Source organism: Amphiura filiformis, chromosome 10 (genome assembly GCF_039555335.1).
Source record: "Amphiura filiformis chromosome 10, Afil_fr2py, whole genome shotgun sequence".
NCBI classification, from domain to species: domain Eukaryota; kingdom Metazoa; phylum Echinodermata; class Ophiuroidea; order Amphilepidida; family Amphiuridae; genus Amphiura; species Amphiura filiformis.
Window position 1 is genome coordinate 6,449,277 of NC_092637.1, and position 13,916 is coordinate 6,463,192.

The 13,916-nt window shown below is 37.4% G+C and overlaps 1 protein-coding gene across 1 annotated transcript; it reads right to left on the reverse strand.

Moving 5' to 3' along the window:
- Positions 1 to 216: 216 nt before the first annotated feature.
- LOC140162445 (uncharacterized) lies at positions 217 to 9,099 on the reverse strand. Its single transcript, XM_072185685.1, is given in 3 exon segments — positions 217 to 1,983; positions 1,985 to 3,299; positions 9,023 to 9,099. Coding segments are annotated over 2 exon segments (2,538 nt in total). The 5' UTR covers positions 3,068 to 3,299; positions 9,023 to 9,099; the 3' UTR covers positions 217 to 528.
- Positions 9,100 to 13,916: the final 4,817 nt, after the last annotated feature.

The following is a 13,916-nucleotide window of genomic DNA, read 5'->3' on the forward strand; positions in this document are numbered from 1 at the left end:
ACAAATTTCAGCCCCCCCTTTTTTTTTACATGAAAATTATGGGTCAACCCCATAGAAAAGCAAACTCAATTTTCAAATGCCCCTTTTTGCATGATAAAAAAAGGTACATGTAAAGAGTATCCTTTTAAAAAATGTTTGTTTTTGCTTTTCAGTGCTTTATAGTGGAAAATCAAGGAAATCGTACAATTAATTTGGTGCAGATTTTAAATGTTGTAACACAGAGAATCGTGGCTTAATTACTAACAATTATTATTATCGTTTATTGCTGTATCAGGACTATATATGATAGTCTCTACATGTCATTTCTCGAATCGGGAGTAATGTGCGTGTGAGGTCATATCATCGGTGAAACATTTCTAATAATACTCAGTTTCTCATTAGTGTGGGTTCTGATGTGCTTTTAAGATCACCTTTCTTTGCAAAACATTTCTGACAATATTCACGCTGATAAGGTTTCTCTGTGGTGTGGGTTGTTCTTACATGTTCTTTGAGAAGGTTGCTTCGTGTAAAACATTTCTGGCAGTACTCTCACTGATTAGGTTTCTCTTTGGTCTCTTTGGTGTGAGTTCTGATGTGTGATTTAAGACCTCCATTCTGGGTAAAACATTTCTTACAATACTCACACTGATAGGGTTTCTTTTTGGTATGAATTCTGATGTGTCTTGTGAGAGTTGGATTCTGTGCAAAACATTTCTTACAATACTCACACTGATAGGGCTTCTCTTTGGTGTGTGTTCTAACGTGTGCTTTGAGTTGGCTGCTATGTGCAAAACATTTCTGACAATACTCACACTGATATGGTTTCTCTTTGGTGTGAGTTCTGATGTGTCTTTTAAGATCCCCATTCTGTGTAAAACATTTCTGACAAAATTCACACTGGTAGGGTTTCTCTGTGGTGTGGGTTGTTCTTACATGTTCTTTGAGAAGGTTGCTTTGTGTAAAACATTTCTGGCAATGCTCACACTGAAAGGGTTTCTCGTTGGTGTGAGTTCTGATGTGTGATTTGAGACTTGCATTCTGTGTAAAACATTTCTTACAATAATCACACTGATAGGGTTTCTCCTTGGTGTGCGTTCTCGTGTGTACTTGGAGATGGTGGCTGTTTGCAAAACATTTCTGACAATACTCACACTGATAGGGTTTCTCTTTGGTGTGTGTTCTGATGTGCACTTTGAGATTCCCCCTATATGCAAACCATTTCTGACAATACTCACACTGATAGGGTTTCTCTTTGGTGTGTGTTCTAATGTGTACTTTGAGATTCCGCCTATATGCAAAACATTTCTGACAATATTCACACTGATAGGGTTTCTCTGTGTTGTGGGTTGTTCTTACATGTTCTTTGAGGTTGCTTCGTGCAAAACATTTGTGGCAGTACTCACACTGATGGGGTTTCTCTTTGGTGTGAGTTCTGATGTGTGATTTAAGACCTCCATTCTGGGTAAAACATTTCTTACAATACTCACACTGATAGGGTTTCTTTTTGGTATGAATTCTGATGTGTCTTGTGAGAGCTGGATTCTGTGCAAAACATTTCTTACAATACTCGCACCGATAAGGTTTCTCTTTGGTGTGGGTTCTGGTGTGTATTTTAAGACCCTCATTCTGTATAAAACGTTTCTTACAATAATCACACTGATACGGTTTCTCTTTGGTGTGTGTTCTGATGTGTTGTTTGAGATTATTACTATGTGCAAAATATTTCTGACAATACTCACACTGATAGGGTTTTTCTTTGGTGTGTGTTCTGATGTGCGCTTTGAGATTCCCACTATATGCAAAACATTTCTGACAATATTCACACTGATGGGGTTTCTCTTTGGTGTGAGTTCTGATGTGTCTTTTAAGATCCCCATTCTGTGTAAAACATTTCTGACAATATTCACACTGGTAGGGTTTCTCTGTGGTGTGGGTTGTTCTTACATGTTCTTTGAGAAGGTTGCTTCGTGTAAAACATTTCTGGCAATACTCACTGATAGGTTCTCTCGTTGGTGTGAGTTCTGATGTGTGATTTGAGACTTGCATTCTGTGTAAAACATTTCTTACAATAATCACACTGATAGGGTTTCTCCTTGGTGTGCGTTCGCGTGTGTACTTGGAGATGGTTGCTGCTTGCAAAACATTTCTGACAATACTCACACTGATAGGGTTTCTCTGTGGTGTGGGTTGTTCTTACATGTTCTTTAAGAAGGTTGCTTCGTGCAAAACATTTGTGGCAGTACTCACACTGAAGGGGTTTCTCTTTGGTGTGAGTTCTGATGTGTGATTTAAGACCTCCATTCTGGGTAAAACATTTCTTACAATACTCACACTGATAGGGTTTCTTTTTGGTATGAATTCTGATGTGTCTTGTGAGAGCTGGATTCTGTGCAAAACATTTCTTACAATACTCACACTGATAGGGTTTCTCTTTGGTGTGGGTTCTGGTGTGTATTTTAAGACCCTCATTCCGTATAAAACGTTTCTTACAATAATCACACTGATATGGTTTCTCTTTGGTGTGTGTTCTAACGTGTGCTTTGAGTTGGCTGCTATGTGCAAAACATTTCTGACAACACTCACACTGATAGGGTTTTTCTTTGGTGTGTATTCTGATGTGCACTTTGAGATTCCCCCCATGTGCAAAACATTTCTGGCAGTACTCACACTGATGGGGTTTCTCTTTGGTGTGAGTTCTGATGTGTCTTTTAAGATCCCCATTCTGTGTAAAACATTTCTGACAATATTCACACTGGTAGGGTTTCTCTGTGGTGTGGGTTGTTCTTACATGTTCTTTGAGAAGGTTGCTTCGTGTAAAACATTTCTGGCAATACTCGCACTGATAGGTTCTCTCGTTGGTGTGAGTTCTGATGTGTGATTTGAGACTTGCATTCTGTGTAAAACATTTCTTACAATAATCACACTGATATGGTTTCTCTTTGGTGTGAATTCTTACATGTAGTTTGAAATGGCTGTTGCGTGTAAAACATTTCTGGCAGTACTTGTACTGAAAGCGGTTCTCTTTGGCGTTCAAGCAGTTTTTATGACACCGGTTTTTACATTGATAAGACCGTACATATTTTATCATATGTCTGTTTACATGCGTTTTCAATTTGTCCAAAGAATAATGTTTGACTCTGCAAAATGTACAAGAAAATGGTCGCAAAAGTTTCATTTTCATGTATTTAGAAAGAACACTTTAACGATGAACCCAAAGATGTAGATCTAGTTACCGTTGATGTCCTTCAGTGGAGCAGCATGCAATACAAGACCGCAATCCCCACTGGCTTCTGTACAGTCTGTATTAGGGATCAAAGTATCTGAAATTTTAATAGTACAACATCACAAAGTTTGGTATTATTTTCAAAACACATATTATTTTTACACCTTATAATAAATTTCGTATCAATATAATAGCTTTACCCATTACCACATTTGCCAGTATATGGTCATTTTCACAGAATAGTTGGAGAAAGCTCCACAGCCGACTGATGATGATGAAAACACAAAATAAAACAAAATTGACCGGGCCAACTTCACGGCCGTTTTTTGGTGGACGATTACATATATAGTCTCTACATTAACTATAGGCTATGACCAGTTGTAGTAACTACAAATTTCGAACGTTTGAGGACTTGTTCTCAATAGTCCTCCAAGATAATCCCATCAAGAGTTGAGCTCTTATAGGAAGTTTTAAAGACTGTCGGCTCTACGATACCATTATACCCGTCGTTATATTGATCGTAATCGATAGACTGACACAGTGCAGTACAGTGCAATCAGGGTGGGCGTCGAGTCAGGCAGTATCAAAATTGTTATTTGACATGCTTTTATGTACCCAGTTATGGGCTGGGTAAAGGAGTGTTTATTTCTTTGTTTCTTTATTTATTTTATTTGCTTATTTATTTATTTATTTGATTTTTTATTAAATTTATTTATTTTATTTACTTATTATTTATTTATTTATTCATAAATGTATATCTATCTATTTATTTATTCATAAATGTATATCTATCTATTTATTTATTTATCTATGTATTCAATTATTAAATTTTAATTATAAATTTATTTTATTTTATTGGGGGATTACTTCAAGTTGTTTGTTTACAATTATTGTTGGTATTTAAATCATTCTTATTTTTTATTATCTATAATTATCATTTCTTTAATTATTAATTATTTTCCAATAAATTTTATCATCTGTGCAATCATTGTATTTTATCATTTTTGAAGATGATATCATAGATGTACATTATTATGTTTTATATAACTCATACAAAGTTTCTTGTCATTTGATTGGCCAACTACTATTGATTATTTCTGCTATTTATAGCAGCCAGCTGCAAAATGACTATTGCACTCCACATCCGTGCAATATTTATTTTTCCATTGCACGGACGCGGAGCTACCATAGCAATGCTGACAGACGCACGAGGTTTCCACCTTGACTCGCCAATTATAGGTGCGGGTGCTGCGTCTAAAATAAATATGCATTTAAATATATTTTAATTTATTTTGTTTTCCTGGTGATTTATAAATTTCAGTGGAAGCAAGGGAACTTACTTATGAGGAAAACAAATATTGAATGTTTTTATTCGTTCAATGGAAAGAATTATAGAATATTTCACCTCATGAAAATATTCTTACCATTGAACTCATAAACATTCAATATTTGTATAACATTTGACAGAGATGATCAATATGGGTATTGATCTGTGGGCAAGTCAATTGGCCATAATCTATTGACACATGATTCCTGCCATCAAGGAAAAAGTAATCCCACTGCTCTGATGTGATGCGGGTACCCGTTTATTCAGAGGATAACATCCAGATCCAGTCCACTTGAAATTATAATAACGATTACTAGGTGCTAGGCGTTGAGTGAATGAGTTGTTTTGAACGTTTTGTGTTGTGGATAGAAAGTGGATAGATTTCTTGATCAAATATTGTACTAAAGTCATATTCAGATTTCCATTTACAAATTAAGCGTATATACGTAGTGAGTGCCTATAGCAAACCGCCTAATCCTAGAACCACTTAGGAATGCGTAAGTTATGAATGCTTAGGAATGCCTAAGTCAATAGTATTGAGCTTTAACGAGGGCTTAATGAGTAAATAGGCATTCCGTAGCATTCTTGTGAGGCATTCGGAATGCCTGTGAACCAGCTCTATAGGCATTCATTACCTGCTGAGTGCTTGTGACCACCTAGTACCGCTATCCTTGGCACTCGAGGGCTTGGCGAATACCTACAGAATGCCAAATAGGCATTCATGTTTGGTAAGGGACTGCTAGCCATCCAGCGCGTATTATTTTGCACAAGGTCCAATGCACACGCTTGATGTCGCGTACTTATACACGATGGTTAACACTGTCAAAGGAACTTTGGAAAAAACTATATAAATAGATCTGCCACAGTTATCAGTTCGTACAATCGCAAAACGTTAAAGTATCATTCAGATTTCCTTTTACAAATTAACCATCGCGTATACGTGCGCGACGTCAAGCGTGTGCATTGGACCACGTGCAAACATTACTGGTCGTATACGATAGGATTTCAGTCGTAGGCACGTTAACACGGCTGCCCAATAGGGCCGGGGTCTGAACTTAGTCTCCAGTAGAAGCAGGTAGTTGAATTCGGCAGGCGATCGTGCAAGGAGGCTTATAGACTTGAAACAGCCACTGTCATTGATTGGTTATGGTTAGGGTTAGTTTAGGGTTAGGATTAGGGTTAGAGTTAGGGTTAGGATTAGGGTTATGAATAGGCTTAGCCTTAGTTAGAGTTAGTACGAGGAACCCATACCGTAGTAGCTCTGCACAACGGTATGAGATGAAGTGTATACAAAAAACTAGTGCAATGTTGCACTAAAAAATACAAGGCTCCTGTAGCTAAAATAGTTGCGTGTTTGTCATAATATTAATTACAGAGCTGCTTGTACTTCTTGTCTAAACTCTTATGCTTGTAATTGTAATTAATACCCCATTATTTATCCAGAATAAATAAAAATTCATTAACACATGATCCACATCGGCGCACCAAAACTGAGATGGCACTTCAGTGTAAACTTAGATAGGGCAGCACCAATACGAAAATGTCATACTGATAAATGATGTGGCTGTTTTGCCTGTTATTTAAGTTTGTGTTGCGAACTAAGTTAGAGTTAGCTTATTAAAACAAAATAATTACTTGAAGGTTGTACACCGCCCTCTCCCCCCAAAGTAGCTTGTAAAATCAAAAGCTAGCTGGTGAGGGCTGCAGACAGGTTCAAAGACCTATCAGAGTGCTATCAGAAAAAAACATCGTAACATTAATATTAATCTTATCGTGTTGACCAGTATACGCGCTGGACGTCTCACAGCGATATTTCATCTATTGACCACGTACCAAATTATTATTTCTCTACTGGACTCGAACCCAAGACTGCATTGTACTTTATTCCAAGGTTGTACCAAGCAAGGCCAGAGCATGTTCAAGAGACAATATGAGGCATTTATCATGAGAGCTACCATGCTGGTTTCATGAATACTCGGATTTACTCTTTTGTTCATATTGCTAACAGAGCATTCTTGTGATGAGTTTATAAAAATCGCTCTAGGAACTTTAGAGTTTAATTGATACCATGAGGTATATTTACATCTTAGGCTATTATTTGGTACTTAAATGCAAACTGAAACTCGCTTCTATTAACCTCTACTTGTTCAAGTATGTCTGTGTACTGTAATACATCCGAACGCATGTCGAGACGTGGAATATGTAGTAAAAGGCAGGTCCGATAAAATCCGAAGATATGACTAAATTGATGGTTGAATGAAGGCGGAAAAATCCGCTAAAAGGCGGAAGATGCCATATGCATGTATGTGTGCATTGTACTCGCATGTACACCCTAGAAAACTTTCAAAATTCTCAACAAAACTCGAAAAATATTGTAGGTATGCTAGGTGAATTCAATTTGCCATCAAACTGCATCATTTTACATATCAAATTAAAGCCATGGAGTAAAGAAAGCTAACTGAAAACATTTTTGTCATAGCACTTTCCGTAACAAAGTTACCTCTTGTCAAAGATTGACTTTTATCAAAAAGATTCTGCTAGCAAAATTCCCCAAAACAGCATTTAGGGGTGTTTCTAGATCTTAGTCTCATGGCGATAGCAGCTTTTTTTAATGGAACTGCTATCAAAATCCATTCCATGTGCGACTTGACTATCACCATAAAAAATCATATATTTGGGTCAAGTGAAGTATAGAAAACATATTTATGTAGGTTTCCTTCACCGGCCTATTCTCGAAAAAAATTCACATTTCTATGTAAATATGCATTTTTTTTTGGCCCCGGTCTCTGCGAATTTCGCTGACTAGCAAATGTGTTAACTAAGGTTTGCCTGGGATACCTAAATATTGTAAAATTGGAATACAAACTGTCATACCATCATATTGGCCTTTGATGAAAATTTTGTCAAAATAGCCCTTCGGAAATTGCTTGAATCTATTCAAATATCAACCCATTTATTTTCTACAAAACAGTATGTATTCTTCGGAATATGAGAGTTGTAAAATGATCTTCTACATGAATGGTTTTGTTTTGAAAGTTGTTGTACGGATAGTTTTGCATAGTTCTGTTACTCAGGATGTTTCGGAAACGCCTCAAAATATCGCCGTCAAACATATATCCGTATATCAACTTCAAGAGATGGCGCTATTTTTTGGGTAGGGAAATATCAGGCGGTGATGGAAGCGATATCGACAATTTTGAGGGCGCCATTGGATTAACACATAATCATGAAATCTTCACAAACAATTCTAAATTTGTTATGTGGTGTCAAAGCAAAATTATCTTACTCTAAAACCGTCGGGGTACGACAATGTACCACACTGCAACTTCAAGTATGTTAATTTTCCATTTGTAATTGCTAACCGTGTATTTTGAACGGGGCTGTCAGCACTGTATCTTCGCCAGCCTCGTACGTCACGTGTTGCGCTTCCTATGCCGCCTGGGAAATATCGCTGACGCTGTGCGTCTAGCAGTCATTGGACAAGCGGTTAAAGACAGCTTTGCGTCCTATTGTTATTGCATTGGATTATAGAAGATTACCTCACGACCACAACACTTCCTATCAAGTCCCCGGGGGGGGGGGGCACTCACATCAGATTCGATAGGTCTAAGGTGCTCTCATGTCCCACAAAAAATACTGTCGAAACTCAATAAACGCTCATTTTGGATCCCTTAAATAAATAGATGAATAGATGAATATTAAAATATTAAATAAGTAAATCGGAATACAAATAATAAATAAATAGACATAAAAAGATAAATAAATACAATCGAATTTGCATTTAATGTTTTATTTATTATATTTCAATGACACCCACACATCCCCGGGATATAAACAAACAATAAATAAATAAATAAAATAAGAAAACAAATTAGTAATTGAATGAATGAATGAATGAATGAATGAATGAATGAATAAATAAATAGGCCTATAGGCCCCTACATAGGAATAAATAAATATATTTATAAAAATAATAAATTAGTAAATAAATGAATGAATATAATAATATCAGGATAATCATAAGCCTATAACAAGTGAAAAAGAATATAAACAATAAACTGGCCTTGTCAGGTCACGTCTTCGGCCGCAAAGCTGTGCACTGACTGGCCAGGACTTTCCGGGTATCGATTATAACGGTGTTGCTGTGAATGCTAGAACCATTAACAATCGATAGAGGCCGTCAGCGTGACGTCATATGCCGCCATCTTGTGGGTACACGCTGTGATGGTCGTTCGATCTCCATGCGTGAGCAGCAAAATCACCGCGTTGAGGCGCGATAACAGCTGCGTGGCACGCTGCGCCTTGCGCGTAGTGTCCGACGCATGAACACACAGATCATTTGTACCCACAAGATGGCGAAAGGCTGACGGCCTCTATTGACTTGATGTATCTATAATCCAATGCAATAACAATAGGACGCAAAGCTGTCTTCAACCGCTCGTGTCATTGGCAGTACGCTTTATTTGTAAAAGGAAATCTGAAGATTACTTTACCTGAAATTGTTGACACACTCGGTTTGACTTAGACTCGCTTGCCAGTCCTATACGCCGTGCCTATGTATAGTTTGACTAAATTGACTTGCTGCCGTTGAAATGTTACTTCCGTTGCGGAAATTTTTATGTTTACGATGTTTATCCTGATGTTTATTACAACGGTCTCGCCAGAGAGTTGATATTCTTGAGAGGGCACTCTATTCACGTGGTTTCTTTTCCAACGCTAAAAGATCACGAATTTTGGTGGTTTGCAAATGAAAAGTGTCCGCACTATCGATTGATTACGTAACTGTTATGAATAATGTATTAGGTTTTCAATGCAATCGCCTCGACCCATCAATACATATTATCTGTATTTATCAAAGTACTTGGAATAGCAATCTGGTGAGTTCACTGAACTACGCCCTAATACTGATGGAGTTTTAATGGCGTTTAATGGCGCTAATCCTCTCCATACACAGATGAACAAATACAATAGGAGAAGGTCAACACATATGACCTCCTATATGACATGTTATATGAGATGTACAACAACCTGAATATCATAAAGATCAGTGTTCGTTTGTGCATATGAACTGCATATTTACAATACTAAATATTAGTCGTTATATATTATGCCAAATATTGGTATTATGACAACACGGTATATGCATTGTATATAAAACAACTAATAGATCCTGCTATCATGGCGTCAGGTCATTGGTTCATCATATCCCGTATGTTTCTTAAAATTCATTCATATTTGAGACAAATTTCTGTGCCCATTTTATAGGCGTACAGGTGGATCCGGTTTTTTTGGTCATTTTCATTTCTTTTTGATGAAAGAATTAAGGTTTTCCACTGCACGGAGGCCACTATGTGATACTAATTTAATGCTATATGTGACCGTACAGCACGAATGAGCCGTAAATGTCCTCAATTGTATTCTGAGTTACAGTGTAAAATGGGCATGAAGGTCGTATTCATAGGTACCTCAATTTGGTGCTACGTGTACCTCATTTAATGAGATACACGTAGCACCAAATTGAAATACTATGAATATGACCTTCATGCCCATTTTACACTGTAACTCAGAATACAATTGAGGACATTTACGGCTCATTCGTGCTGTACGGTCACATATTTATAAATTGAATACGTGTTCCCGATTGGCTCTATAGCGATTTCACAGAAAAGGTATTTCTAGTACAATGCAGCGTCGGACTCTAGCTGAGAGCGTAGTAGCCTAAGTCATGGACTCCAAGAAAGGCTCTCCATACACAAATGAACAAACACAAAGGAAGGTAGTCTCCTCCGTGACCAGCTTGATTTCGATGGAGCGAAAACAAATTGGCTGCAGAGGAGACGGGTAATTTTGCCATGCAAATGAGGTGAGTGTCATCCCCCTGGTCTCGCCCTGGAAAATGATTGATTAATTGTCTGTGGCATTATGGGACAGCCTGTGGTACCCTAGTCTCGAGCCAGACTGTATGGGCGCACACCACCAAATCAATGCGCCATTTGTGTAACTAATGAGTTCCGGTAAAAACAGAATCATTTTTGAGGTTGTTTGGGCCTCTCTGTGGATTTGTTAACAAAAAGAGAAGCATGTTATTTTTTTTATTATTGTTATAGCTTAAATAAAAGATTGAGACCTATACATAAACTTGGATCGCCCAAAAAGTTACAAAACACAATTTTTGAATAAAGTAGGCCCGCGGATTGAAAAATGGCCAGAAACGGGTTTTCAGGATATAGAAGGGGTCGAAAAAGGTCATGGTGCTGTTTGAGCTCCCATATCTCGAAAATAATCACAAAACTACCCGTAGCCTACATTGAAACATATATTAAATTTTCATCGATTTGCAAAATTGCAATCGATTGGTAGTACTTTTGTAGTCAATTTGTTGCCGAAAAGGCCTAAAATCGCGCAAAGAAAAGACGTGTTTTCACGTGTGTTTCAATGGGACGCTGAATTGGGGGGGGCGCCCGTATGTGGCTATCACGACCGACGCGACGACGCAAACTGGCTGTGTAGGAGACTAGTAGTACCCATGGAGGGTGCACTACACTAAATCCTTCCGCATTTAGTGTAACCTTCAAAGTTCCGGTAAACAATAGCACCTATGCGAAATATATCGGCGTCCCGAGGGAACCAAATTTGAGTGACTCTTGGTTGTTTTGATAAAAAAGATAGAATAGGAGCTCAACATTACATATCTGTTCAGAAAATTTTCTGAATCGAATGTGCATGGGTAATAGGCCCTCGGAACAATATCATGCCCGGAACTGGTAAGGAGGCGAGCGTGTCGGCTGAAATTCGGGATGGCGCTGTTCAGGAGTTCGTATCTCTCAAGTTTGTCTTAACTTGTCCCAAAAATTAAATTTAAATAAAAGTTTAATCTTTATTTAAGACATTGGTTTGATCAAAATATTAAAAATGCTGTTACATGGGGTAGAAAAACAAACTTACTTTTTTGTATTTTCCCGTGTATTTCAATGGGACGATTATTTAGTGGTGTGTGCCCTGGACGAAAAAGATAAGGGAGCACACCACTAAATAATCGCCCCATTGAAATACGTGTAAAAACGTCTGTTTTCTTTGCTCGTTTTGAGGCCTTTTTGGCGCTTTTTGAGATATTCTTATGATAAGGCCTAAAAAAATTGTTTGATTGGCGTAACCCGACCTACCCTAAATTAAGGCCCAGCCCTAGACTTTTTTTTTGCAACAAAATATAAAATAAAATAAAAGAAATAAAAAATCTGTTTTAAAAACAGAAGAAAAAAAAGATCCAAGGCCTAAACGTAATTTATACATGCAAAAGAAACACAATATGGCGGAAAAGGCAGGAAGGCCAATAAGGCCTGAGAATTGCCTTTCCCTGACGAAAAAACAAAACAAAGATTATGAAATCTACCAATATAAATAAAAATGACTAACAGACATGACAAATTACAGTGCTCGAGAATCAGGCATGATGCAGTCATGTCTACAGTAGAATTCATCTCGACCTTTGCAGGACTTAACCCCATTAAAAGCTATTAAACCAAGATAACACTCATTGAAACAGCTCAAACTGATTAAATCGGATCTTCTCTGGTTGTGCACAAGTGTCTGTTTTCATGTGCGATATCGCAATAAAGCTGGTATTATAGCTTCAGTTGGGTAACCGATTATAAAGGAAACGAAAGGAACAATGGTGTGTGTACCTTTGTTCACGAAATGAGACAATTGCCTGCTTTTTGTAAACCAGCATTCTTGAAAATGAGCAACATAATGATTGTTGACTTAACACGGTTTGGAAATAATTTCTTCATATTTTTGGTGTTATCTGTCGTTTACATATCCTTCCTAAAACACAAAAGTGCGACCCTCTCCAAACACCTAAATTAGCTAAAAATTAAGGACATGTTACAAAACTATATTGTCTAGAATTTTAGAAGAGTACTTTTAATATTGGCCGGTTATTTTTCACACAGCGACGTTAACTAGGCAATGTACTATTACCTATAACATTAACTAAAACACCAAAGTACGAATATTTCCAAACATCTAAATTAGCTAAAAATTTAGGACATGTTAAAAACTATATTTTCTAGAACTATAGAAGAGTACTTTTAATATTGGCCGGTTATTTTTCACACAGCGACGTTAACTAGTCATATCCCCATACTTTTAACGTAGGGCTATTTGTAGAGGTCACGCGTCAATGGGAAAGAGCACTGTGTATTGTGTATAGGGAAACGGACAGTAACTGCAGTATGGGCTGTCAACTCTCACGCATTGGCCGTGAGTCTGAGTCTCACGCATTGGATCACTTTCTCACGGTCTCACACCAAGGTCTCGGTAGTATGATCTCACTCCTATGTTGTATCTCACGCAAAATGCTGGAAAATGAGTAAAATCTCACGCATCGTGAAAATAATTTGTTGTTCCTACCCCCCCCCCCTTCAGATTCTCGAACGCAATGGCTCAAATAATCATGGGTCAAAATGAACATTGTAGTCGACAAATCCCATCCCAGTAGGCCTACGGCTCTGTCTCACGCCAAGCTATTCCAAAAAGTTGACAGCCCTGCGAGAATGGCCTAATTGTACTTAGAGATAAGATTTTGGTTAAGCTGTTTGCGGAAGACTTTGAGTTTTTGATTTTTTTTATCTAGAGAGTTCCAAAGCATGGGTCCGCGCTCGTTCAAATGGAATGGTCGGATAAAACTCTTTTATTTTTTGTTAACTGGAGCTAGATCAATCATTATTTCGTCTTGTCTGGTAGTCATGGATATCAGAACGTTTTGTAAAATACTCATTAAATGAATTAACTAGTTCATGGAATTCTTGTTCATAAATACATATATTTAAAATGTTGTATTTGGCAAATAAAGGTCGGGTATAATGACTGTTAGAAATTGTTCTTACATGTATTCCCCCAGATAAGAATTGCATAATTGAGGTACGGCAAAATCAAAGTACAATATAAGGTATGTAATATTCTATTAGGAATAAAGTGTTTTAATTTGTTCATGATACCAATATTTCTCGACAAAGTGTTGGAAACGCAGTCAATATGACATTTCCAGGTGAGGTTTTCATCTATTAAGACACCTAAAAATTTGGTATGTTTCACTCGGTCCAAAAGTGTGTTGTCTAGACGATGTCTAAATCTTTCTGCACTTTGACTGATGTCATGTGAGGCGTTCCTAATAACATATAATTTGTTTTGCTTGACCCCTTTCCTGAAAATGTATTGGCATAGCTGGTGAAACGGTATTGGTAAATCGAGCCAAAACATAATTTTATTTTTGGGTAATTACCTTTTCATCTACCCCCAAGTAGTATCCCTTTGAATTTGATTTCTGCTACGGAGAAATGAAACCCGTATGTATGGTCGCTCTGCGCATGTTCGGTTCATTTAGTA